Here is a 26,008-nt window from a genome sequence, read left to right as displayed (position 1 = left end):
TACAAGATATCCAAGTCATGAAGCTGTTGAAGTGCTCACCAGATGCTTTTAAAACTGCTGAATTTGTTGAAGAAAGGCTCAGTGTAAATCAAACACACAAATTACTTAGCCATCTTTTCATAAAATTTGCTGTGACTTAATCTTTTTAGGGTTATTTTTCATCAAGTACCTGTTCACATGTACTGAATTAGTTCCAACTGTAGGTTCAACATTGTGCTGGGGGAAATGCCAAATAATTTTCAAACCCCATCTAGAGAGAAAAGACCGATTCATAAGAGAGGTAATAAAGCAAGCTATATCCTTGAGAAATTCAAATAACAAAATTTCATAACCCAATTTCCCCAAAATACTTTATTCTCATTTTTAAAGGTTTGCAAGTTACGTGACTCCAGGATTACTTTTAGGCTATGTTTTCTTCCCTTGCCTTGACTGTGTCATCAATATTTGATGCTGTGTCATGCAGTTACGATTTTAGGATTGCAGTTACAGCACTTCATTAATAGAATTTACATCTTTGTCAAGTGTTTGCTAAGCAGAACTTTTTTCCTGCAGAATCAGAGATTAACGAATGATCATTAAAAAATAGTTGAATGCCAACAATAACAAAGATGTAAAATCATGAACAGGCTGGCAGAAATAAAGAAGGCTGAGCCAAAGGGTTGATTCTGAATTAAAACTCAGGTTCTGACTCATCTACTACAGAATTCAGAATTCTGGAAAATAAAGTGCCCATTTCTCTCATAGCAGGAAAGTCATATGAAAAACATTATAGTCATGTGATATGACTTCATTGGCATGACAATTTACTATTCAGCAAAGTAAATAACACAATTAACAAGTGTTTCTGCTGGGCCTTTTGCACTTACACTGAGTTTTTGGCCTCACCCCCTCACAGATGGTTTTGATTTGGTTCCTGTGGAATATTTTTTTGTTTTGTTTTGTATTTAACAACAGTCAGATATTTATGTACAGCTTCATCAAGAACCTCTGATGACAAATATGCTTTTGGAGGCCAGTAGAAGCTGTGGGAAACCCCCATGTCAGCACTTAGACCTGTTTCCAATGGAGAGAAATTGCTGTGGGGACTGACCTAGCCTGCTCATGAACCTAGTTTGCTTTTCCCACAGTCTTCTGCTAGCCCACTTCCAACCTGCACTGGCCAATCCTCAGACTGTATCCTGCTTTGGTTTTACCTTATGAAGCAATCCCTTGAGACACAGCCTTGGCCTTCTCTCCTAATTTGAGAAAGGCAGAAACAGCAGGCAGAAAGCCATTTAATTCTTAGATTGGAAATAAGAGCCTGGTTTTTGAAATAAGGCTTGGCAGTATCCCTTCAGAACTCAGTTTATAAAATGAATCCCTTTTATTTGCTGTCAGAGTTATCTACATAGATTTGAGATGTTTAGATAAGTTGGTGTTGGAGAAGGATCCAATTGGAGGATAAACGATGAAGTTTGGGTAGAGTCCCCACCCTTCCAAAGAGCAGTCTTGGATGGTATAATCCATTTAGAGATCTATGGGGGAGAGAAGAAGAGAATCATAAATGCTAAGAGAAGAGTTAAAATGGCAAATATTAAGAAATAGAATATGGGTACTGCATCCTTCTATAAATTTCAGTCCTTGTTCTCCTCATGTTCTCCTGAGTATTGGGATAAATATTCAAAACTTGAAAATTTTGTTTATCAGTTTTTTAAAGGAATTGAGCCATATGTGAAATTCTTTTTAGTTCTAATAATCCAGTGGTTTTGTTTCAAATATAGCTGGTGAGACCAAGAAGAAAAGAGATGGCCAAATTTTTATGTCAAAATGTTTTAAAATGTATCAAGATGATTACTTTTTATACATTTTATAACTATTCACTGTTATCTGTCCTATCTGGGTTGTCATGGCTAGAGGCATTTTTTGTTGTTGTTGGATTCTTTAGAGATTTAGATCTATTTGAGCCATATCATAACATTTCTCATACCTTATGTTGATTGGTAAATGTAGCAGTATATATAAATTCAATATGATGTAAGCCAGCATCATAACTCACCTCATTGTCCGCCTTGATGCCCTGGACTTTTGGCTTCTTTATAAACCTAAACCAAAGTTTCCCCACACCATAATCGAGTGTGTTCCTTGAATCTGCCACTCACAACCTCTTGGTACAGCTTCCAAAGATGATCTCGAAAGCCCTTAAGTAATGATAACATCTTCAGAATGTTGAATGTATAATATTCAAGCATTTTCTTTAACAATAAACCACATTACACTATAATACTCATAGAGTAAATGAGTAGCCTGAACCGTGACCTGGTCAAAGGATCTGAGTCCATATTACAGCTTCGCCAAATAACCAAGACTGCTGCCTTTCAGCCATGTGCATTGTGTGGGGCAAGACCATGAGCAGGAGGCCTGTGGGGTTCTGCAGGAGCCTTGGGTCATTTGCCTGATTTCACGGAGTTTCATTTTCTTCATTTATAGAATGGGATCAATAATTCCTGCTCCTCACAACTGCTGTGAGCATTAAATAAGAAGGTATCTAACAAAAGAAAAGAGACAAATTGGAGTACATCAAAATTTGAAACTTTGTGCTTTAAATAGTTTTTTGCAAGTCATATATCTGGTAAGGAACTGATATCTAGAACTTACTGGAAATTCTTTCAAAACTCAGTAATAAAAGGACATAAGCCCAATTAAAAACTGGGCGATGGATTTAAATAGACATGTCTCAAAAGAGGATATGCACATATCCAATAAGTACATGAAAGGAATGTCAGCATCATTAGCCATCAGGGAAATGAAAATCAAAACCACTGAGATACTACTTTGTACCTACTAGGGTAGCTATAATCAAAAAGACAGCAGTAAGTGTTGCCAAGGATGTGGAGAAACTGGAACCCTCATACATTGCTAGTAGGAATGTAAAATGGTGCAGCCACTTACAGTTCCTCAAAGAGTTAAACACAGAGTTACCATATTGCTCAGCAATTCCACCCCAAGGTATATAACCCAGAGAAATGAAAACATTTGTTCATACAAAAAGATGCACACTGATGCTCGTAACAGCATTGTTTACTTGTATAATAGCCCCAAAGTAGAAACAATCCAGAGGTCCATCTAGTGAATGGATCAATAAAATGTAGGTGTTAGACTGGAAAATACTGGAATATTATTTGACAATAAAAAGAAAAGAACTACTGACACATATTTTAACACAGATGAACCTGCTAAGTGAAAGAAGCCAGTCACCAAAGGCTACATATTACAGGATTTCATTTACATGAAATGTCCAGAATTTAAAAATCCATATGGATCTCTTCTGGAGGTGATAAAATGTTCTAATCTTAGATTATGGTGATGCTTGCACAGCTGTGACTATACTGCAGCCACTGAGTTGTGCACTTTAAATGGGTGAATTGTATGGCATGTGAATTATATCTCAATAAAGGAGTTTAACCAAGAGAAGAGAAAGACAGCATGGAGCCCCAGTGCACATAGCTAGGACTCTGTGTGCTTCCTTCTTTCCTTTTCTCTCTCTGGCTTCTAAGGGCAGTGTTGATTTTCTGTTGTGACAGGCTGTCAGATCATGTTAGCTCATTGTTTGTAGAAATGAACTTTGTGTAAATATGATAGTGATTTTTGTTCCCATTTTTGTTGTGCCTCCATTTTCCAGGCCTTAGTCTCTGCTCACCTTATTTCACCCTGTCTTGCACTATGGCTAGTACATACACACAGCACATCACAAACACACCCACACACTTTCTCTTTTCCTGAACCATTTGAAAGCAAGTCCCACATACAATGATACCTCACCTCTAAATTTTTAGCATGAATCACCTAAGAATAGTTATTCTTTTCATATACGCAGAATACCATTATATCACAGAATAATGGACAGTAATTCCATCATGGCATCTAAAAGCCAGTATGTATTCCTATTTTCCCAGTAGTCCACAAAATTTTTAAAGTACCTTTCAAACCATTATTTGCTTTTTTCCCCCCACAAGTTTGTAACGTTATACTTTAAAAGTTTTAAAAAATAAAAATTAAGGGGCACCTGGGTGGCTCAATGGTTTAACGTCTACCTTCAGCTAAGGTCGTGATCCCCAGAGTCCTAGGATTGAGTCCCACATCCAGCCCCCCACAGGGTGCCTGCTTCTCCCTCTGCCTATGTCTCTGCCTCTCTCTCTCTCTCTCTCATGAATAAATAAGTAAAATCTTTTAAAAATAAATAATAAATAAAAATAAAAATTAAGCGTCCGTTACTTGGTATATAAGCTTGATCTTATCTCTAAACTCTTAACACCTTGATTTCTAAAAGGAAAATACAGTTCTCCTATTAGGTAGAATACCCCAGAGCTTCTGCTGCTCTAGACAGGCCTCTTCCTGGTGAGGTATCTCTAGGTATCACCTTGGCATCCTGGTCTGAGACAGCCTCCATAGCCAACCAGCCCTGAGTAGTGGGTGCCTCTTCATCCTCCCATGGGGATACCCAATGCCTAAGGCTTTTGAGGAGGTGATCACAGGACTGTGAAGGCTTTTTTCGATATTTTGTAAAGCCAAACAGAAATTAAACATTTAAGACGGGAGCTTACATTGATCTGTCAAGCTGGTTTTTCTGAATTCTGTTGTCTCAGAGTGGAATGGAATACTGGTTAGCCTGATCCAGCCAGAAGCTCTTTTTGACAGATATATGCCTTTGAATTATAAACACAATTAGATAAAGTCATGCATTTTGTTGGGTAGTAGCAGTTTTTCAAGATGTAGTCTGAGACAGAGAAAGTGGGGGTTAGGGCAGCCCCGGTGGTGCAGCGGTTTAGTGCTGCCTGCAGCCCAGGGCGTGATCCTGGAGACCCTGGATCGAGTCCCATGTCAGGCTCTCTGCATAGTGCCTGCTTCTCTGTCTTCTGCCTCTCTCTCTCTCTCTCTCTCTCTCTCTGTCTCTATGAATAAATAAATAAAGTCTTTAAAAAAAAAAAAAAGAAAGAAAGTGGGGGTTAGAGGAGAGCCCCTGGCCCGGGGCCCCACTGACCCTGACTTCTTGACTGTATCAGCAATAGAGGGTCCTGGGGAGATGTTCCTGCAGTTTGCCCTGTGACCATTATTTCAGGGGCTATATTTTTACAGCTGACCCTTCTCATTTGCAAACATAACAGCTGCTATTTTGAATTTGGGGGGTTTCCATGTTTTGATACTGTAAAATTAAATTGACTCTTGGCTCTAAGATCTTAGTTTTGATCCATCTTGCTTTGCCATTAACTGTGGGACAGCAAGGAGAGAAGGGATGTGAGACATTTTAAGGTGTATATTGTTTTTAAATTAAGTATTATTGGGGTTTAATCATGGCTTCTGTCAGTCAACAAATGTTGACCCCTTGTCAAGTTCATGGCGGTGTGGGGATTCAAAGAGGTACACACCAGGCCTTCAGGTGGCTGACGTGGCATAGTTAGGGTAGTAGAAGAGATGAGGCTGTGAGGCAGTAGGTGTGCACAGAGAGCTAGACACATGGTACAGTAAGTCCTGCAAGATTTCAAGAGCATAGGATACAGAGAGTGCTCCAGGCAAGAGTTAGATTTTGAACTAATCCTTGGAGGTTGGCTCTCCAAGTGTATGAGAGGAGAATGTGAGAAGGCATTCCAGAATGGGCTGTGGCACAGGAGCATCCGAGATCACTGATGAAAAAAGTACCAAGAGAGACAGCAATTAATACTGATTATGTTATCTGTATTTCTCATGGAACTTTTGTACCTAGCCTTTGATGCCCTAGACCTTACATTTTACAGCTCAGAGGAGTGAATGGATTTGCTAAGTTGACTGGACACTGTTAAATCTACATCTTCAGGTTTACAATATGCTTCATGTACCTGAGAGCAGACAGGAAGATACAGATGTGTTCTGCTTTACTAAGGGTGCCTCTGCTTTCAGATTGAGCAGTTTCAAAGAGTAGTTTGCTTTTTGTTTCCTCCCAACTGCATTCTTGAATAGCATAATTTCTTTCACTGTTCCATCCTGGAGCCTGGTCAGCCAGCCTCTCTGTGCTTTCTTATTCTCGAACTGTCTTTAAGAACAGCCTGGCATCTTAAAATCTGTGGGAATGAGATTTTACTCATTCATGATTCCATCTCCAGACTTAACCAATGGGAAAAGTGCAGATAAGAGACAACTTGTTTCTTCTGGGCCTTTACTTTTCTCCTAATTTGTAAAGAGAAATTAAAGGCTTGTCCCTATTTGTCTTTATTCAAGCATCTGGTTAAAAACAATCAGTGCTAAACTAGAAATATTTAGATTTTTATTGTCACAAAACAAAAGTCATTGAGTTTCTAATTACATGTATATTAAACTGCTGTGGATTGATTTATTTTTAATTATGCCACTAAACTTAAGGTCTTTGCATTTATCTTACTGTAATCTCAGGCATACCTGATTCTGCTTAGCATTTTATTAGAAAGTTTTAAAAATCTTCAAAAAGATTTTTGATATTTTATTTTCATAAAATATACATATGTAACATTGATGATACTCTTTGTCAAACTAACAGTTCTAAGCATTGAATTGATGTCTTAAAGCAGCAGTTCAATACCAAGTTTTTAGAGATAAGTATTTCAACTTTCCAAACTCAAATATTGATTGGTTTATTTATACTCTGCTCCCTCCTTCCCCTTTCTCTTTTATTTTCACTAGAAAACATGTGGTATATAAAATAGAAAATATATAGTATATGAAAAGCTTATACTTTAATACCATGAATGCTAGGCTGAAATGATACTAAGCCTAGCTCCCTTCAGCCCTTAGCAGCATGGGCCTAGAAACATAGTGTTCTCATGGAAGGAAAGACAGGCTTTGAGTCTTGAAGAGTAGGAATTTGCCTGGTCCTGCCTCTAATTGCATCATTTCCTCTTGTCTGGGCTATATCTGTAAAATGGGATAATACGTACCCCCACCAAGTTGGTGTTATAATGTGCTCTGAAATCTTAGAAATATAATATAAGCATCAGTTCCTGTAAGCTAACTGCAAATGAACCAAATGGAAAACTGCCATAGTTTTTTAAGTAAAATTTTTCTTGATATATCGTAGACCTTTGAACATGAATGTCTTGAATTAAACTTTAAACAATCATTAACCCTTAAAATAATTTGTATTAACTGGATCTTGAGTATCAAAGACATTAGCAACAGACAGTTTTGTTATACAAGAACCTGTAAAAAACTACTTGATTTCAATTCAGGTATAAGAATACACATTAACTTTCAAATAAATCTGGGTAAAACCCCTTAATATGAAAAAGTTACAACTTCTCAATTAATTGTGATCTTTAAAAGAATATTCTTACCTATTCTGAAATTAACTCCTCAAAAGGACAGTTGAATAGCTTTGTCTCTCCCATGCTTCCATGTGTTCACTGTAGTTCTGTTGTGTGTACTTCTGTTCCCTTGCCCCGCCTTCTCCCCATTCCAGACTTGGTCGAGCTGGTCCTTCTGGTAAAGTCCTGTTTCCTTACCCATGGAGTCTCTCTGGTTCCTGCTGGTTCTTCCAATTCAAGTACCAACCTCCTCTGAGGAGTGGTTTCTGACTCTTTTCTTCCCAATGCTGGAGTACACATGAGATTCTGTAAATGAAAGTCTGAAAGCACCATGTACATTTGGGGTGGTTTGTATTATTACTTGTGAGCAGAAGACTAACTGGATCCAAACAATGCTTTAAGGAAAATGAAAATGGCGAAGATCAAGAGATTTCTCCCCCTGCTTTTTTCTTTTATGTCTTAATATTTTCAAATGAGCTATCACATAAGCCAGAAGAAAGCATAAAGCATTATGTATACAAGAGAATGATTATCATATTCACATCCAGATCAAAAAAATACAGTGTTTCCTTTCTCCCCTCTCATATTTGACTTCCTGGATCACAGCCCTCAAGGTAAATGCCCTACTAACTCTTGTGATATTTCCTTGCCTTTCTTGACAGCTTCAGTTGGGTGTATGAACAGTATAATTCACTTTGCCTGCCTGACTTTGACCTTGTATAAATGGAAATAAGTCTTATATGATCTTTTGTGTCTTGCTGCTTTTGCTCACCATTGTGAAGGTTACTCATGTTGTGTGCAGCCAAAGTTTGTTCCTTTTCATTGCTATATTCTATTCTGTAGTTTACATATGGTGTAGTTTTCCAATTCTACTGTAGATGAATACCTGTAGCCCTTCCAGTTTTGTACTATAATAAAGAGTGTGGGTTGGAGTGTTGAGGTTTTTTATATATATATATATATATATATATATATATATATATATATATATATATCGATCAATCTATCTATATGTCCATATCTGTCTATCTATATAGGTCTATTTACCTATCTATCTCCTGGGCTACATGTGCAACATTTCTCTAGGTCAGTGTTTCTCAACCTTTTTTCCTTTATCACCTCTCCTAAGAAGAAGGCTTAATTAAATTTTTTTTAAAGATTTTATTTATTCATGAGAGACACAGAGAGAGAGAGAAAGGCAGAGACACAGGCGGAGGGAGGAGCAGGCTCCACGCAGGGAGCCTGGTGTGGGACTCGATCCCAGGATTCCAGGATCACACCTTGGGCGGAAGGCAGACGCTCAACTGCTGAGCCACCCAGGGATCCCCGCTTAATTAATTTTAAACTGAAAATTTTAAATTTAAATTAAGTTAATTAATCCTAAAGAGTAGGGTTTTGTTGAGTAGAGCTGAGCTTTGTGGCGGGGCCACAAGCCATTGTGATAGCCCAAGATTTTTTCACCTATCAAAAATTAAATTTTGTTCTTTTGTGGGAATAATACTACCCCTATTGAAAATGCATGTACTAGGTTTTATAACTAAGATCAGAATTGTTGGGTCATGGAAAATGTGAATCTTCAACATTATTAGATCATGGCAAACTGTCTTTCAGAGCAATTATACCAATTTAAATGATTACTAGTAGTATATAGGAATTTCTGTGGCTGCATATCCTTGCCAAAATCCTGGTACTATGATATTTTAAAATGTTTCCCAATCTGTTAGATGTATAACAATATTACATTATGCTTTGTAAAAAAAAAATGTGTAGTTTCTTAATTATCAGTGAGGTTAAACAGCTTGTGTTTATTACTTATTTGGATTCCTCTTCCCTGATGGTTTATTTCTCTATTTCAACTCTAAAAATTCTTGTATGTTCCACTTAGGTAACTCTTGTTAAAACACATCCTATTAAAATAGGGTGATCTAGTTACTTCCTTGAAAAACACAATGGAGCCCAGAGACCTGCATTCTAATCCCAGATGAGCTATTTGTCTTAGAGTCCCATATCTTTGGGACTTAGTGTCCTCATATACTAAATAAAGAAATTGGATTAGAGAGGTGCTTCTCAACCCTGGCTGCCTATTAGAATTGTCTTTTCAGTAATACCGATGTTTAGAGCATACTTCTACTAGAAAGTCTGAGTCAATTGGATTAGAGATTTCTATATCCCTTCCAACCCAACATTGCATGATATTGATAAAATAGTTTTGAGTCATCCTTCTGTGTGTTCCCTAAATTAGTCATGCCAGGGGACTATTTCTCTGTCAAACTATAATCTATTTTTGTAAATGAGTTATAAAGAGGAGGAAACTTGGGGAGCCTGGGTGGCTCAGTTGGTTGAGAGTCCCACTCTTGGTTTCGGCTCAGGTTATTATTTCAGGATTGTGAGATTGAGCCCTGCATTAGGCCCTGTGCTCAGTGCTGAGTCTGCTTGAGATTCTCACTGTGTCCTGCCTGCTTGTGCTGTCTTTCTCTTCTCAAATAAATAAATCTTTTTTTTTAAAAAAAAAGAGGAAACTCCTAAAATTTAGTCCACAAAGGAAAGGTAGTGTCAATGTTCAAAAAAAAAAATTTTTTTTGTAGCTGATTTACATGCAACACTAAATAGAATTTCTTTCATTGACACCTGTCATGACAAAATACACATCCAAAGACAATGCTAAGAAATTATAAATGAGCCTTAGAATGAGCATATGTCTACTTATGGTGTCTGGGCTAAGTACAGCCTGATAAGGCTGAACTCATTAATTCCTGACATTTGGCTTTTTCTGTAAGATCCTATCCCATTGCCAGAAGCCAGACTTTCAATTCCAGTCAGACAAGGAGCTGTTCAGGCCTGGAACCAAGGCACAGAGTGAACCAGCTGTGCTCCAAGAAGAGTTGGTCAAAACCACTGCTCTCCTGGATTGCACTGTGGGTCAGTGGTTATTGGGGCTGAGAGGAGTACCACGAGAGGGCATTATACCATTCCATGTACTTCTGTGTGTCTTCAAAAGTTCCCCAAACAAAAAGTCTTTTTAAGAAACCCCTTTCCTGGTGTCCATGAGCCCTGTTTTTTTGTGCCCACCTGCCTCTCATAATGTGTGATTGCATGCAATCAATACCTGGCACTTGTGTGGCACTTGTATTTTTCAGAGTGTTTGCTTGCATTTACTCAGTTGGTCATCATAGCAACCATTCAGAGAAAAGCCTTTGGTAGCCACCTAGACCCTGGTTGTGATGGCAGAAACCAAAAGCTCAAATTGGCTTTAACATATATGAAGAATGTGTAGGTAGGCCATGGAATCTTGGCTTCAGGGACTCGACATAGAGGGGTTTAATGTCACAGCCATCTTTCTCTTTATTGCTCATCTTTATTCCCTATTTGTTGGCACCATTTTCTCTCACCGCCAACAAGTTCTCTTTCTTTTCTGTTTAGCAAAAAACACATTCTCAGGCAGTTCCAAATCTTATTCTTCCTTTAGGAATATCTTCTCCAATGGCTCCAAAAGGAAACCCCTGGGACACAAACTATGACTGACCAGGCTTGAGTCACATGCCTTCTCTGGACCACTTGCAATAGACAGGGCTGCACTGCTGTGATTGGCCAGCCTGGGCCACAGGCAGGGTGTGGGGATTGGTGGCATCCCTCAGAACCGGGTGGTTAGTGGGAGAGCAGCATCGTCCTCCCCAAAGGAGGGCCTGATGTGGGTGTGGTAGGTGCAGGCATATATAGAGACATCCATTTTATTCTTAAGTCTGCTCTTTTGTCTGTTCTCCTCCCTAAACAGTTCTGCTTTTCTATTAGCAATTTCACATCAGCAACTTTGTTGCAAATTTTGAAATTCAGCTCCCCAGATTTAACCCCAACCTCAGCTTACTCTGGTTTCTAAATTTACCTCATCTTCTCATCAGACCACAGATACCCTAAGAGCTCTTTATTCATTGAGTCCTTTACAAACTAGCTGCTCAGTCTCTCTCACAACCAGCCTCCAAAGGGGGAAAGAATTTTTCTCCCAAATTGAAGCACAAGGATTGTCCCTTGCTCTCTAGTACGCAAATGTCTAATTCTAGGTTAACACTCTGTTGTTCCTTCTCCCAAGTTCCCACATACCATGGTGAGGCCGCACCTCCTTGGGTGGGGAAGGGATGTGCTCTGGCTGCCTCTGCTGACCAAGTGTGGGCAGAGGAGCTGAGGACCGGGACCAGTGTGCCACTTCATTGTTCAGTCCAGATGGTGACGGTCAGTAACAGTGTCGTTGCCTCAACACATGGGCCTTTACTCTCCTCTGCAGTCTAAAAAATTACTTACCATGCTGCAACTTGTTGATAAACCCAGGTCTGTAATTAGGAACATAAACGACACAATACAGGCCTCGCACAAATGAACAGTTGTGGGGTATTATGGGCCCCTGTGGATTATTTGACTGAAGAAAAGGAGGGGGGGGAAGCTGGTTGCTGTTGAACAAATTGCTACCAGATGTAGATTTCAATAAACACCACACTGTTGTTCCTTTGCCCGAAGGTGCTATGAATTTCTTGAGGCAACAGAGTAATCAGTAAACTGGTGACTGTTCCAACATGAATGGAGCCTCCTGGTGTTCCCTGGTCCCGGGTGTTTGTCCACAAAATGCAAGGCAGACCCCAGGGGCCTCTCTCCCTACCTGACATTTTACAGGAAAGGAATATACTTAAAATGCAGCCACACATTCCTGTGGAACCTAAAAGAAGCCCGGAACTCTGGTTAGAATGTCACAAAAAGAAACCATCAGGGTTGGGAGAGGAGACTTTAGGAGTCTTTAGGAGACTAGGGATGGGTGGTTTTCCTTACAGATGTTACTTGTAATAACCATGGGAGGAACCTGCCTCAGTCAATAAATATGTGAGAACCTGCCTGTGCCACATGAGGAAGAAAGGCCACTTTCCTTTTCTTCCCTGAACTTACAGATAAGAGGCAGAAGGGAATTCAAACAGTAGTAAAAAATAAAAATTAGCCTTCAGTGTCCTGCCAAGGAGTCCTGTGTGAACTTGCAACATGGAAGCAGCTTTTCCACCTTCACCAGCTGTTGCCATGGGCTGGCCAGCACATGAGCCTGAGAATTTGAGACTAGGCGGTCCTAGAGCCATCATACTACTTTGCTATACCTTGAAGGGAATGGGAAGGGGGCGGGGGGGGGAGAGAAAGAGAGATGGAGAAGGAGACTAAGAGTTGGAGAGAGAATGTGATTGAATTTAGTTCAGTATAACAGGCTTGTTATGTTCCATAGAATAGAGTTCCCTGAGCTTTCTCTTGGTTATGGCTAATAAAAACTTAAGCACCAAGTATATGGTTGGCCTAAATCCAACATATGTGTCTGTGTCACTGTGTGGTTTTCTGATCCTCTTTTCAGTTAGATGTTGAGCTTCTTGAGGGCAAGGACCACTTTTCCCCCTTATTATTATTGACTAACAGCTGCTTTGCACATAAGGTATACATGGGTTGAATGCCCAAAAAGGCAGTTTTACATGAACAACACATCAGCCCCTGAGAGAGCATTTTTGTTTTGGATTGTATGTAGGAGCTTGAGGGGCATAGGAGCTAATCAGAAGTCCAGGGCTTGAAGTAAGCTCAGCAGCAGCAAGTTTGTATTTGGCCCTCAGTTGACAAATCTCTGCCTTGAATTGAAGTCTGCGGGGGCTCCCCATCTCACAGGGTGGTCTGTCTTCTTTGGAAAGTGATGATATGATGGCTAACATCTAAGAACTTACTGTGTTCCAGATGTCATACTAAGCATTTATTTGGATTATCTCATTTAATCTTCACAACCCCTTTTTATAGAGAGGAGGAAATTGAGGTGTATACAGGCTAAATTGTCCAAGTTCATGTAGCTAGTAAGTGTTGGAGCCAAGTAGTTTGGCTCCAGAGCCTGTGTTCTTAACTACTGCTCTGTTGGGCCTGCCTATAGCTAGTTGTATCCCTCTTCTAAATGGCAGGCCTTTGTATGTTTGGCCATGGTTTTCACACCTCCCAAACTTCTGTTCTCCAGATTTTGCTTTGGTAAATCATCATAGTATATGGGTCCTACCTTATCTAGTCAGAAACCAGTTTTTGCCAAAGTTTGAAGACTCTCGGGGTCTAATTTCTAACAGCCAGACTCATAAGATATTAATGTATAAGTGAGGCTGTTTAATTTGTTTTGTCTGCCACTCCCCATGTGTACCTGGGGAGACAGTTGGTAATCTGAAGATTTCATGATCGCTCCACTGGAGAGCCTGCTAATTTCTGGACAGTAGCGGAGACATGAACAAATTCTTGCACAAATTCTGAGACTTTTTCAAAATCCACATGGACCCTTTACTATCTATAAATAATATTTTAGAGTTATGTAGGTTGTAGCTTTCTTAATTAAAATGTATCTTCTGATATCACTCCTTTGTAACTTTGATTGAAGATGGAAATTCCCAATCTCTTCAACTGCTTTTCTAGTCTCTTCAGATGACTAACTTCCACACATGGCTGATTTCCTCCAGGGTATGTCAGTTCTTATTCATTCCATTCTGCAAAGCTAACCTTATTTTCAAGATCTGCAGAGAGACCTCTATATCCCTCCACCCTCGGATATGCTAAATACAATCATTATTGCACAGGAAAATCCCAAATACCTTATTAGAAACTTGAGAAAAATATTCCTTTGATGCGTGTGTGTGTGTGTGTGTGTGCATGTATGTGTGTGTGCATGTGTGTGTATTTTAATTCCCTTATGGTTAACATACAGTGTAATTTAAATTTCAGGTGTAAAACATAATGATTCAACACTTCTATATATCACCCAGTGTGCATCACCAGGGGTACCTTCCTTAATCCCCATCACCTATTTAACCCATCTCCTACCCACTGTCCCTCTGGTAACCATCCATTTATTCTCTATTCCTTTGATTTTATTGGAAAGAAAAAGACAACCTGGGTGCATTTAAAAACACCCCCAAACTTCTGAGTCTTTGCCAAAGACAGAATCTTTTCAAAAGGTCAGGTCAGTTACAGGTGCTTGATTAAATAGGAATAAAGTAGACATCTGTAGGCCTGGTCAGCACATGAGATGGAGTACTGGGCACCATCTACTCAATAGAGTTGAACCCAAAGGGAAGTGATGGACATTTTGGCCTGAGTATCTCACTGGTACAAAAGCCTCTGCCGGCTAATATGTATGTGGCTATTGTGCCCAAGAGGAAACGCTGAGAGTTCTGGGCTCAGCAATTGTTTGTTGTTGAACTGTGAGTAACTAGAAGGCAGGCATTAGATTTTACTTAAGCCTGTGATTCCAGCACAGTGTGAGAGCTCATACATAGAAAATACAATAAGGGGTCTTTTTAAAAAAAATGAATGATATCCAATTTATATAAAATATCCAGAATAGGCAAATCTATAGAGACATAAAGTAGATTGATAGTTGTTGCCAGGAGCTGGTAGGGGTGGTGAGTTAGGAAGAAGGGGAGCATTGGGACAAAATAGGGGAATAACTCCTAATAGGTGCTGGGTTTCTTTTGGAGATGATGAAATGTCCTGGAATTCTATCGTGATGATGGTTGCACAACTCTGTGAATATACTAAAATCACTGGATTACACACTAAATGAGTGAATTGTATGTTATGTGAATTATTTATCTCAAACTCCATTTAAAAATGAATGGGAAAGTGAAACTCACTAAAAGACCCACTAGACATGAATTGAAACTATAGTAGGGAAAAGACTAGAGGCATTCTGAAAAGCAAATTAATTTATGCCAGTTTGATCTACTAGAGTCCTTTGGAGTTAGCCCTTGAGGACTGGAGAATCAGCTAACTAGCTTGAGATCCATAATAAAAAGTGTTTTAAAGTTAAGTCACTTTAGGGTTGAGAATTTGTTAAGATTGGGGGACTGAGGTTTACAGGGTAGTCAAAGAGCTGAACACTTTATTGGAACAGTAAGAATTGCAGATATTAGTGTTCAGACCCATTCTGTTTAGTATTTTTTATGCACAGTAAATCTCCAAGTTACCAATAATATTCCACAGTTCGCCAGCATTCAGTAAGCACCTACTCTGTGCCAGTTGGCAAACCAAGGGAGGCCCAGTTCTTGCGTGCTGGAAGTGCATGGTTTTCCCGGGCTGCCGCAGGCACAGTTCCAGTCTGGTAGGGGACAGGCCCACTAAATGCCAAACTGAGCAATCCGGGAAAACCACAGAAGATATTGCAAACAGCCTCTCCTTTTTTACCAAGCATGGAGTATCTGCAGCTCTACTATGCCTAGAGAGCCATACTCCAATGAGAAGATTCAATGTACAGTAGAAGTAGGGGTGGTCACTTTGATGTTGAAGGGGCTCAGAGGTCTCTGGATTCCCAGGGGAGAGCAGAGAGAGTCATGGGCCTTCTTGCCATGGGGCCCAAGCACTGGATGTCCCTGAAGTGCAGAAAGTCCTGTCCACGAGCTTTATTAACGTTTTTTCTGCCAAGAAATAAGCCAAGAAGTTTCAGAGTAATCCAGAATCATCCTCACAAAAGATAATACCAGAAAACTCAGAGGGATAAAAAGATATGCTTGCTAAAAAAGACTATTTCCCAGCTTCGGCTGGCCCTTAGAGCCAACAAAAGCAAAGGCTCATCAGTATTTAATGAGAGAGAGGGAACAGCTAGAAAGGGGTGGAGAAGTAGACAGAAGGAGGCTATTTAAAAGGCCCTAAAGTGCTGCAGCTGTTTTGGCTAATTTTTCTCATTTCAGTGATGTTCCAAGCTCTTTGTCTTCTCTGTGGGGCGAATTTCATTTGTCTCTCTCGTGAGTCATCCTGCCCACAAATAATCTCTCTTGGAGTAGCCCTTATGAAAATAGACAATTCATATTGCATTGTGTGAACTGGCAGTTGTGTGTCCCTTCCCTGGGTGGGCTGCACTGCGTCTGCTCTGCCTGCATCCACATATGTCAGGACTTCTAAGGTCTAGCACACCCTCAGTGTGCTCAGTGACAAGGGGTCACAGAAGGAGACATCTGGACTCTCAGATTGAGTCAGGCTGCAGACAGCAGGCCCTGGTCAATTGATGGCTCCCTCCTTAATGTTTTAGATTTCATAGACGTAACCTTCCCCACAAGGGTTTTAGGGGAATTATCTGTGGAAAAGTAAACATCAGAGGAAATTCTGTGTAAGTAAACACTGTCATTTCAACTTAGATGTCATTGCAAATTGACCTTTACCTTTTAGATAGTATTTTCTTTATCTGACCAGCAGATTTGACCAACCAGCATTTTTCTTTAAGATTTCCTAGGTAGGACAGCCCGTATGGCTTGGCAGTTTAGCGCTGCCTTCAGTCCAGGGTGTGATCCTAGGGACCGGGGATCGAGTCCTACGTCAGGCTCCCTGCATGGAGCCTCCTTCTCCCTCTGCCTGTGTCTCTGCCTCTCTGTGTCTGTCATGAATAAATAAATAAAATCTTAAAAAAAAAAAAAAAGATTTCCCTAGGGAGATGCTGAGCTCTTCAAAGTAGAGACTACAATGGATGGCTATTGTGTTTGCTGCTTAGCAAAATTACTCTTCCCTAATGATCACCTTGGTTTTATTCTGAGAGACCATCTAGGACATTACTTTAATTCCGTGTGTTTGTCTGGTGAAGTTGGCTCCACCCTTGGCTTAGGGTTGCAGCATGTAATTGTGGTCCAGGTCAGTCAATACATCATATTTCCATGGGTCTGATGATTGGTGCAGAACTGGGCATCTGACCCAGTCATGACCAATGAGATCTAATGAGCCTTTGGCTAGGAGGCTGGGGTCAGGGCTTGGAGCTTTGCCAATGTGAGCTCTGGGCTGGGGCAGTTCTCTAGTAATTATGAGTAGAGAGCCAATTTGAGCATGAAGACCACACATGGAAAAGAGCCAACTCTAACTGAGGAGGGAGAGGGTGAGGATGAGGATGGTCATGGTGTTATCCTCTAAGCCCTCAGCCAAGTTCCCTGAAGGCACCATTATCCTGGTCTTTCCAGGCGTGTGAGCCAAAAAGTTCCCATTTGGCTTGAGTTAATCAGGGTCAAGTTTGCTGTCCCTTGCATGAGTTTTAACTCATTCAGGGGCAGCGTTTTACTCATATCTAACATCTAGCATAGTGCCTAGCATGTAGAGGAAGCTCAGTATGTGTTTATTTATGCACAAATTTTCTTTCAGTTGAACAGATACTTTTCGAACACTTACGAGGAACAAATGTATTGTTCTGGCTGCACTGTCCAATATGGCAGCCACAGGCCACATGTGGCTCTTTAAATTTCAGTTAATGAAAATTAAACAATAAAAACTCCAGTTCCTAAATCATGCCATCCACAAAGCAAGTGTTCAATGCTCCTTTCCTGGACAGTGCAGATACAGAACGCTTCTATAATTGCACAAAGTTCTATTGGAAAGTGCTACTGTAGAGAATACAAACATATGTAAGACTCAGATCATAATTCTAGGATGCTGTATTTTTGCAGATGTTTGTTTTGAAATGATCGATAGCACAACATACAGAACAATAGTCTGGCTTACTTGAAAGGAGTGATTTATGAAAGGTCAACTTTTATTTCTCTCGTGTATAATGATTTATATACAAATTCTAACACAGTAGTATAATGAAAAAAATTACCATATGGAGCCACACATTATACAAAATGAAGTGTGTATAAATGTTCTTTCATGCAAGAGCAACTAGCATTTCCTAGACCTGGAAACTGAAGATACTTAAAATGCCTTGTTGACTTCTGGAGCCTTTTTGGGAAATAAGTCATTGATTTTTAAGTGGGCTGTCACTGGAGAGGTAAAGTCCTAAAATTTCTCACAGAGCTCATTCCTTCTTCTTACCCAGTAAGACTTGCACGTGCCAAACCATAATGATGGCCATACTAAAGTACCCTGTTCCAGAGAAATCAGTTTCTGGCAGGTAGCTCCCAGACACCTAGTGATCCTCTTCAGCTCTTTGATGTCCCACATCCAGCTCTTCAGCATCCCCTCCCGCAGAGTAGGGGATCTGAAGCAGATTCTGACTTCAGCATTACTCATTTTGAAGAGGAGTGGAAGCAGCCTCCCAGCCAGCCATTCCTTACTCCAATGGCACCCATTTCCCCTGACAGCTGTGGGAGAGGCTGACAGGTTGTCAGCATGCTGCTTCTTGTTGACCTGGAAGCCAGCAGCACTCACAGAGCTGAATGGATTCGGCCCTCACCAGAGTGAGAGTCTGCCCCTCTGATTTCACCCATGCTGAGACCAACTATGTTTTCTTTTTTTAATATTTATTTGTTTATTTGAGAGAGAGAGAGAGAGAGATACAAAGAAAGAGAGAGCAGGGGGGAGGGGAAGAGGGAAGAGGAAGAGACAGTCTTAAGCAGACTCCATGCTGAGCACAGAGTCCAACATCGGGCTCAGTCTCATGACCCTGATATCAGGACCTGAGCCAAAACCAAAAGTCAAATGCTTAACTGACTGAGCCACCCAGGTGCCCCACAACTATATTTTCAGCTTCATGTCCCCAGTTCTCCCACTGAAGGCTCCCACCTTAACCAAATTTGTTTACTCAAAGACCAGAGCATCTCTGTCCTTTGGCTTGTACTATGTTCCTATCCATCCACCCCGCCTCCAGTAAATGTGTTCTCCTCAAAACTTTAATACCTCTTTCAAATCATCCAAGCCAGAAATTCTCTATCCCTCTTTTGAGCCTCTACAGCATTGTGTGTACTGTTGTGTTTTTTTATAACAGCTTTATTGAGATGTAATTCACATACCCTGCAGTTCACCCTTTTAAAATATACACTTTAACTTTTTAAATATATTCAGAGTTGTTTTTGAAAGATTTTATTTATTTATTTATTTATTTATTCATGAGAGACACAGAGAGGCAGAGACATAGGCAGAGAGAGAAACAGGCTCCTGCCTGCAGGCAGCCCTATGCAGGACTCGATCCCAGAACCCCGGGATCACAACCTGAGCCGAAGGCAGACACTCAACTATTGAGCCAGTCAGGTGTCCCTGATATATTCAGTTAAGTAACTGTCACCATGATCTGTTTAGAATATTTTCATTGCCCCAAAAAGAAAGCCTGTACTCCTCAGCAGTCAGCCCTCATTTCCTCTGAGCTCCATAAGTAATGACTGATCTACTGTCTATATCTATAGATTTGCATTTTCTGGGCAGGTCATATAAATGGAATCCTACAACATGTGGTCTTTTGTGACTGACTTCTTCAACTTAGCATAATGTTTTCAGGGGTCATCCATGTTGTACCATGTGTCAGTACTCCATTCCTTTTTAAGGCCAGGTAATATTACATTATATGGATAGACTACGTTTTGTTGAGCCATTGGTCAGCTGCTGGACATTCAGGTTGCTTCCATTGGAGACTTATGAACAATGCTGCTATGAACATTTGTGTACAAGCTGTTATGTGAACATACATTTTCAGTTCTCTTGGGTACATACGTAGTAGGAGTAAAATTGCTGGGTTAATGGTAATTCTGTGTTTTGTACCTGTTTTGGGGGACATCATTATATATTCTGATATTTAAATCCCATGGTATTTTATTATCATTATCTTGCCTAACTTATGAAATTTAAACCTTTGAGGGCAGGGGAAAAAAAAGCCTTTTTTTTTTCCCCTTTCTACTCCACCTAGTACTTACCATCATATCTACCTAACAAAAAAACACGGTCACTGTTAGGACAGGGAAATATAATGGAAAGTAGAAAGTAGTGGCATTCTCTTCCTTGGTTAAGCCTAATTTATGTTGCTCCTTTCTGTTAGTGCTGCATGTATATTCTTTTCAAAAGTGTTTGGTCTCCCCGAGCCCCAGCTATTAGAGGTGAATGACCTGCAAGTGCAGATGATCAATGTACAATACCTACAGGTTTGTATATTCTGAGGGAGATGTACTTTGAGGCACAAAGAAAAGACAGCTTCAAACCTGTCTCCTTGCAGACAACACTGTGCACTGTTCCCTGCTGCCAAGAAAGGTCAGCATTTGTGGGGGTAATAATGCACCTCCACAAAGCAGGGCTTCACAAGGCCTTTATTCATGTATCATTGTTAATTAAAACGTTTAAAGACATAATAAAAGCCATTAAAAGAAAAAGATATCATTCTACTTTTTCTGCCCTGATCAGACCCTAAGAAAACAGCTTTAACGAAGGAGAGAAAGGATGCCAAGTTTATAAAACAGAGGCCCTGCATCTGTCTTTAGGTCCACCTTGAAAGGGTAAGATCAGAAGTATTTTTTTCCCAAACTCTTGCTGGCAGGAAGAACTAGACTAGGGCAGCATTGTCAGGAGCAGATGCTTTTCTCAGTTGGTGAAATCACTACGTGTGATAAGCAGCTGCTCTGGAGCAAGGAGTGCAACACCTCTGTCTGATTCTCTTGCAGCAGATGGTAGCTGTGGGTGATGATGAACATAAGATGGAAGGCTGTGCTTCCCAGGCTGAAAGGAAAAGTGCGAACCAAAGAGGAGTGCCTCTTATTGGGACATAATTGGTCTTTCGTGAGCCTTTATAAAGAACTCTTACAGTACCTAAAAGAATTGATCACCCAGGAGTTAAGTCAGTGCTAAATGAAAGCAAGAGTGTACTTTGTTTTGCTCCTCTGAGTGGGGAGACTAGGGTTCTAGCACATACAATAAGGATTTCCAGTTGCATAGTATCTAATAAGCTCATAGTACCTATCCTCGTGTGGAGATGATAGATAAGTTTGTGTGTCTCTCTTATCATTTGCTCATGGCCACATGGAGGATTCTCTTGGGAAGGATTTTTGAGGCCAATTTCAGGCTCAGCAGGGAAGATGATCATATATTGAATTAGTGGTGTCTGTCATGAACACCTAAGAGATTCAGAAGTAGCACGTGTGTTCAGTAGTTGCCCTAGACCTTGAGCTCCTCAATAACAAGGTAGTCTAGTCTCTGGACCTGGCAAAGAGTAAATCAGCAGTAGGTGTATATTGGTTGAATGAGTGATTTGATTTCCTAGTTTTAGAATTACTCCGTAATTCTAAGTAAATGACACATGTTAAATGTCTTAACAGTAAATGAATTTTTTGCAACAGAAGTATTTCCCAGAGAACTTTGATTATCATGGAGCTTTTGCCTTGATGTTTTCAAAATAGCTTTCCATTTTGCTACAGTGAAATAATACATTTCAAGAGTTTCCACTTAAATTGGCTACTCAAAGCAGATTTTCTCATTTTCTATTTCGGTGGCCTAGAGTGGCACGTTGGTATTTTAGAAGGAACACCAGGCTAGAATTCAGGTTTGGATTTTACTTACAGCACTTTGCGGCTATAAGCTAATCACCTCTCCACTCTGGGTCTCTGTGCCCTCCAAAAATATCACAGAACTGAAGTTCCATTAGCTCTTTGGCCCTGTGAACCAGGGTAGAAGATGAAAAAGAGAATGGGTTTCAACAAGATAAGCTTTCTCTCTTTAGCCTAGCTGATTGTTTCTCTGACTTCAGCTTCACTTTCTATCCTAAGGGCAGTGATCTCAGGCTAAGGAGGAGGAATGACATTTTTAATTATGATCACTTACAGTAAAGTGTCAACTCAATGAAAGCATTTTCCGATATCTCTACAGAATAGGTTTGCCCTATATTCCAAGATGATTGTGGTACATGTGATACATAAAAATGTATCATCTCAGACACGTCTTGGCTGACATTCACCAAGAATCTGACAAATAAATGTTTTTATATTTATGTACATTCTGCCTGTTGAAAAATGTATATATAAGAAACTTATACTCAATACCATAGAAATAATTAAACCTAAAAACCTTTAGAGTAAGAAAGGACAAGAGCCAAGTTTATTTTTTTTAAATATATATCATTATTTTAAGATACTTAAAACTATGGAAAGCTTCCAAAGTTGAACATGAAATGTAGCTTCATGGTTCCTGGCAGCCAAGGCAAAGGGGGAGGTAATGGGCTACCTTGTTCTCCTTGTCTGACAATAGCCAGTGTAATAATTTGCTTTAGGGGGAAAAAAGGAAAATGCAAGCTCAATTTGTCATCCTGCCGTGCTTATCAAAGCAATAGCTATCAGTTAATAAAATAAAATAAAAAAACAATTGAATTGTGAATAAGAGTGCCAACGTAGACCAAACCTTATTTTGCTGGTTGTTTGGTGGCTTCTAGACAGGCCACATATAATAATAGCAGCTGGTGCTTACTCTTAAGGTATTTCTATGCCAGACACTGTTGTAAGTATCTTACCTATGTTAAGATATGAAATCCTTATAACAACCATGAGAGTTCGGAACAGTGCTTTGAGGTCTGTGATCTTAACCACTGCACCACACTTCCTCTTATGTCTCTGAAATCACTACAGAAATTTAACTCACCACCAGTTAGCTCCACTCCCCAGCTCTGAACCATCTCAGGAAAGAATGTTTCATTTATAGCAGCAATAACCAGTTTACAAAGCAGGCAGCTTAATAACTGGGTGGATCCGTTGTTTTCTCTCTAAGTTAACGGGTTCTTTTTTATGTTGTTTTAAGGTAGCATCCTGAGTTCCAAAAACAGTGTAGCATTGCTTTGCACATCTCACTGTTGGTGTGAAGAGCATCATATATCAACCATGTGTCCTCTTGTTCCAGGGTATCTTTAATCTACATCAGGGATGCTGAATCAGCCTGCTCCAGCAGGGGAAGTGGCCACCTGGAAAACTGTATTGAGAAAGGTTTGCAAGCCTGGTTCAGATGTCATGAGAGAGAGGTTCATGGCTGAGTGTAACTTCTGCTTTGGGCAAGCACAAGTTCATGTCTTTGCCATCCGTGATCTAGTTCAGGATCAGAGGCTCCCTCTAAACTGCATGGCTTCTAAGGTTATTTTTCCTTCAATAGGAGAACAAGATGTAGTGATTCACACAATTCATTAATTCATTCTACAAAAATTTATTGAATCCCTGCTTTGTACAAGACACACAATAGAAAGATGAATAAGTCATAGTCTCTGTGTCCACAAATTTTATTCTAACCAGAGACCTATAAATTTTAACAATTTCTATACAGTGAAATAATAAGCATTCTTAGAAAGTGGTGTGGGAGCACAAAGGAAAGAGCTGCTGTTTATGCCTGGGAAGAGCGGACAGGCTTCACAGAAGGTGCCAGTTAGTCCAAACCCTAACTCAGCCCATGTGTATGGAACCTGTAAGGGAGTGTGTTTTGACAGCTACCTGACATGACTGACATCTCCCATTGTTTTTATTTAACTATCATATTCAGAATACATACAACACTACCATTAGTATGTCATTTCTTTTGAGTCTCACTGCAGTTATACACCCAGGAGAGGATGAAATTAATCCATCATATTGGGTCAATGTTTTACAAGCTTGGCTCTGTGATCTTTGGGTAAGATAAAGCCAGGGAAATAGGGAATCAGTACTGGACAGGTGAAATAGGATACCAAATGGGAAAATCAGAAATGCTGGGGATGAGACAGCATTGGCATTTCCCCCAGACCAGTTCTGTGTCCATTGGGAAATTATATTCTCTGTAGACATATGAAAATGGCGGAGAGCAGTGGTTGGGGTCAGAAATTGCATTACAGGACGTGAAAAACCCCAAATAAAGTCATTTTGAGGCTAATCTTTATATTTTTTAAAAGGATTTTATTTATGTATTAATGAGAGACACACAGAGAGACAGAGACACAGGCAGAGGGAGAAGCAGGCTCCACCCAGGAAGCCTGACATGGGACTCAATCCTGGATCTCCAGGATCAGGCCCTGGGCTGAAGGTGGCGCTAAACTGCTGAGCCACCCAGGCTGCCCTAATCTTTGTATTTAGAAAGAGATTTGCCCTAATCCTATTTAGGATTTCTATAACAAATTCTCTCTCAGGAGAAGTCGCAAGACTTTCATTTTTCCCTTCTCACTGCCTTGTGAAGACAAGCATTTAAAATCCCCATTTGCAGGTGAGGAAATGGAGTATGTGGTATGGATCACACAATGAATTGAGCCAAGACTCACAAGGAAGTACTTGTTCTGTCTCTTACCCCTACGATTGCCTATACATTTAATGCTTAAAATTAGGACAATTGTCCTTAGTGATTTTAAGAAAATAATGAAGATTTATTTTCTACTTAATCGTCAAGAAACAAAAGATTAAAACTGAAGAGACACTTTGGAGATAATCTTATTCAGTACTCTCGTTCTAAGATATGGAATCTGAATCCAGGGGACAGCTCCTAGAAATTTGAGAGGTCTAGCCATTAAAACCTACTCAGGAGGGTGGGCAGTGGGGGTGACTGGGTGGCAGGCACTGATGGGGGGCCCTTGACGGGATGAGCACTGGGTGTTATTCTGTATGTTGGCAAATTGAACACCAATAAAAAATAAATTTATTATTAAATAAATAAGTAATAAACAGGGAAAAAAAAAGAAAAAAACCTACTCAGGAGCACCCGGGGGGCTCAGTTGTTGAGTATCCAACTCTCGTTTCCAGCTCAGGTCATGATCTCAGGGTCATGGGATCAAGCTCTGTCTTGGGCTCCATGCTCAGCACAGCATCTGCTTGGGATTCTCTCTATCCTTCTCCCTCTGCCCCTCCTCCAGCCTGCGCATGCAGTCTCTCTCTCTCTATCTATCTCTCTCTAATACATATATACATACATGCATAAAATCTTTAAAAATTAAAAAAATAAAACCTACTCAGTCCTCATGATTTCTGTTCCTAGCTGGAGGCCAGTGCCTCCAAGCTATTTAAGAGCCTCTGTGTATCCTTCTGGGACTCAATTTAAGGACTTTTACTGGTACCTACCCTTAGTTTGCATTTGAGTTCAGAACCTTCCTGTCACCATTATTAAGAGTCCTGCCTCCTCCCATAGATTTCTGTCCATTTATCAGATGCCCACCATTTCTGTAGCAACTGCTCGCTTCTGTTTGCAGAGGAAAAAAAAAATCCAGCCTTTGCAGTTCACAAAAGACTCAGACTGCTGACCAAAAGGGTAAGAGATCTCCCTCCATCCCTTCCAAAAGTGTAATATACTAGTTCTGCCGTCCTTACCTGCTTCTGGCTAGGCCACCTTACAGGGAAGCATTTCTTTCTTGCCCCTTATGAAAGGTCGGAAGAAGTAGACAGTGCCTCCAATAATCTGGTGCTTTCTTAAATCCCCTAAAGCTCTGGCCTTGATAAACCCATTGTTTTACTGCCTATAGCCACAATTGGGAATTTTTCGGCCCTAGATGGTGGATTCTTTTAGCCTCCCCTCCTGCCTCATCCAGTGCTTTTCTGCTCACTTTCAGCTCTCCATTCCTGGTACCATTTCTAAATTTATTCAGGACTCTGTTGGTTTCAAGTGAAATAGACCCAACTTGAATTACCAGAGATCAACAGAAATACTGAAAGAAAAATCCATCAGGGGCAGCCCCTGTGGCTCAGCAGTTTAGCGCCACCTTCAGTCCAGGATGTGATCCTGGAGCCCCGGTATCGGTCCCGCATCAGGCTCCTTGCACGGAGCCTGCTTCTCCCTCTGCCTCTCTCTCTCTCTCTCTCTCTCTCTCTCTCTGTGTGTGTGTGTGTGTGTGTGTGTGTGTCTCGTGAATAAATAAATAAAATCTTAAAAAAAAAAAAAAAGTCAATCAGGCCCACGTTGGGAAAAGCTGCAGTTCAGGAGTAACAAGAGCAAGTGTTGTCCCTGCAGACAGGCCTCTTCTGCAAGATAGGATATATGGCTGCTGGCAGCTCCAGAGCCTCCTAATTCAGAGCTGCAGTCCCCTTGATGTCAACTGGCCA

General features: G+C 40.4%; 1 protein-coding gene across 16 annotated transcripts in view; it reads left to right on the top strand.

Annotated features, from left to right (window-relative positions):
- ATG7 (autophagy related 7) overlaps nucleotides 1-26,008 on the top strand; it is a 239,146-nt gene that overhangs the window by 125,568 nt on the left and 87,570 nt on the right. Inside the window, exon 19 of one of the 16 annotated variants that reach the window (XR_007404314.1) lies at nucleotides 22,869-22,951. The exons of 14 other annotated variants lie outside the window; for them this stretch is intronic. Coding sequence is in view for 1 of the 2 variants with exons in the window: in XM_049098240.1 (XP_048954197.1) it covers nucleotides 22,869-22,898 (30 nt within the window). In the remaining variant the exon portion in view is untranslated. Of the gene's footprint in view, nucleotides 1-22,868; nucleotides 25,845-26,008 lie in introns of those variants that run through there. One more of the 16 variants, XM_049098240.1, reaches the window with a different exon arrangement.

This window comes from Canis lupus, chromosome 20, assembly GCF_003254725.2.
Source record: "Canis lupus dingo isolate Sandy chromosome 20, ASM325472v2, whole genome shotgun sequence".
In the NCBI taxonomy this organism is placed as follows: Eukaryota; Metazoa; Chordata; class Mammalia; order Carnivora; family Canidae; genus Canis; species Canis lupus.
The sequence above is the reverse complement of the archived record's forward strand: the minus strand, read 5'-3'. Positions and strand labels throughout refer to the sequence as shown.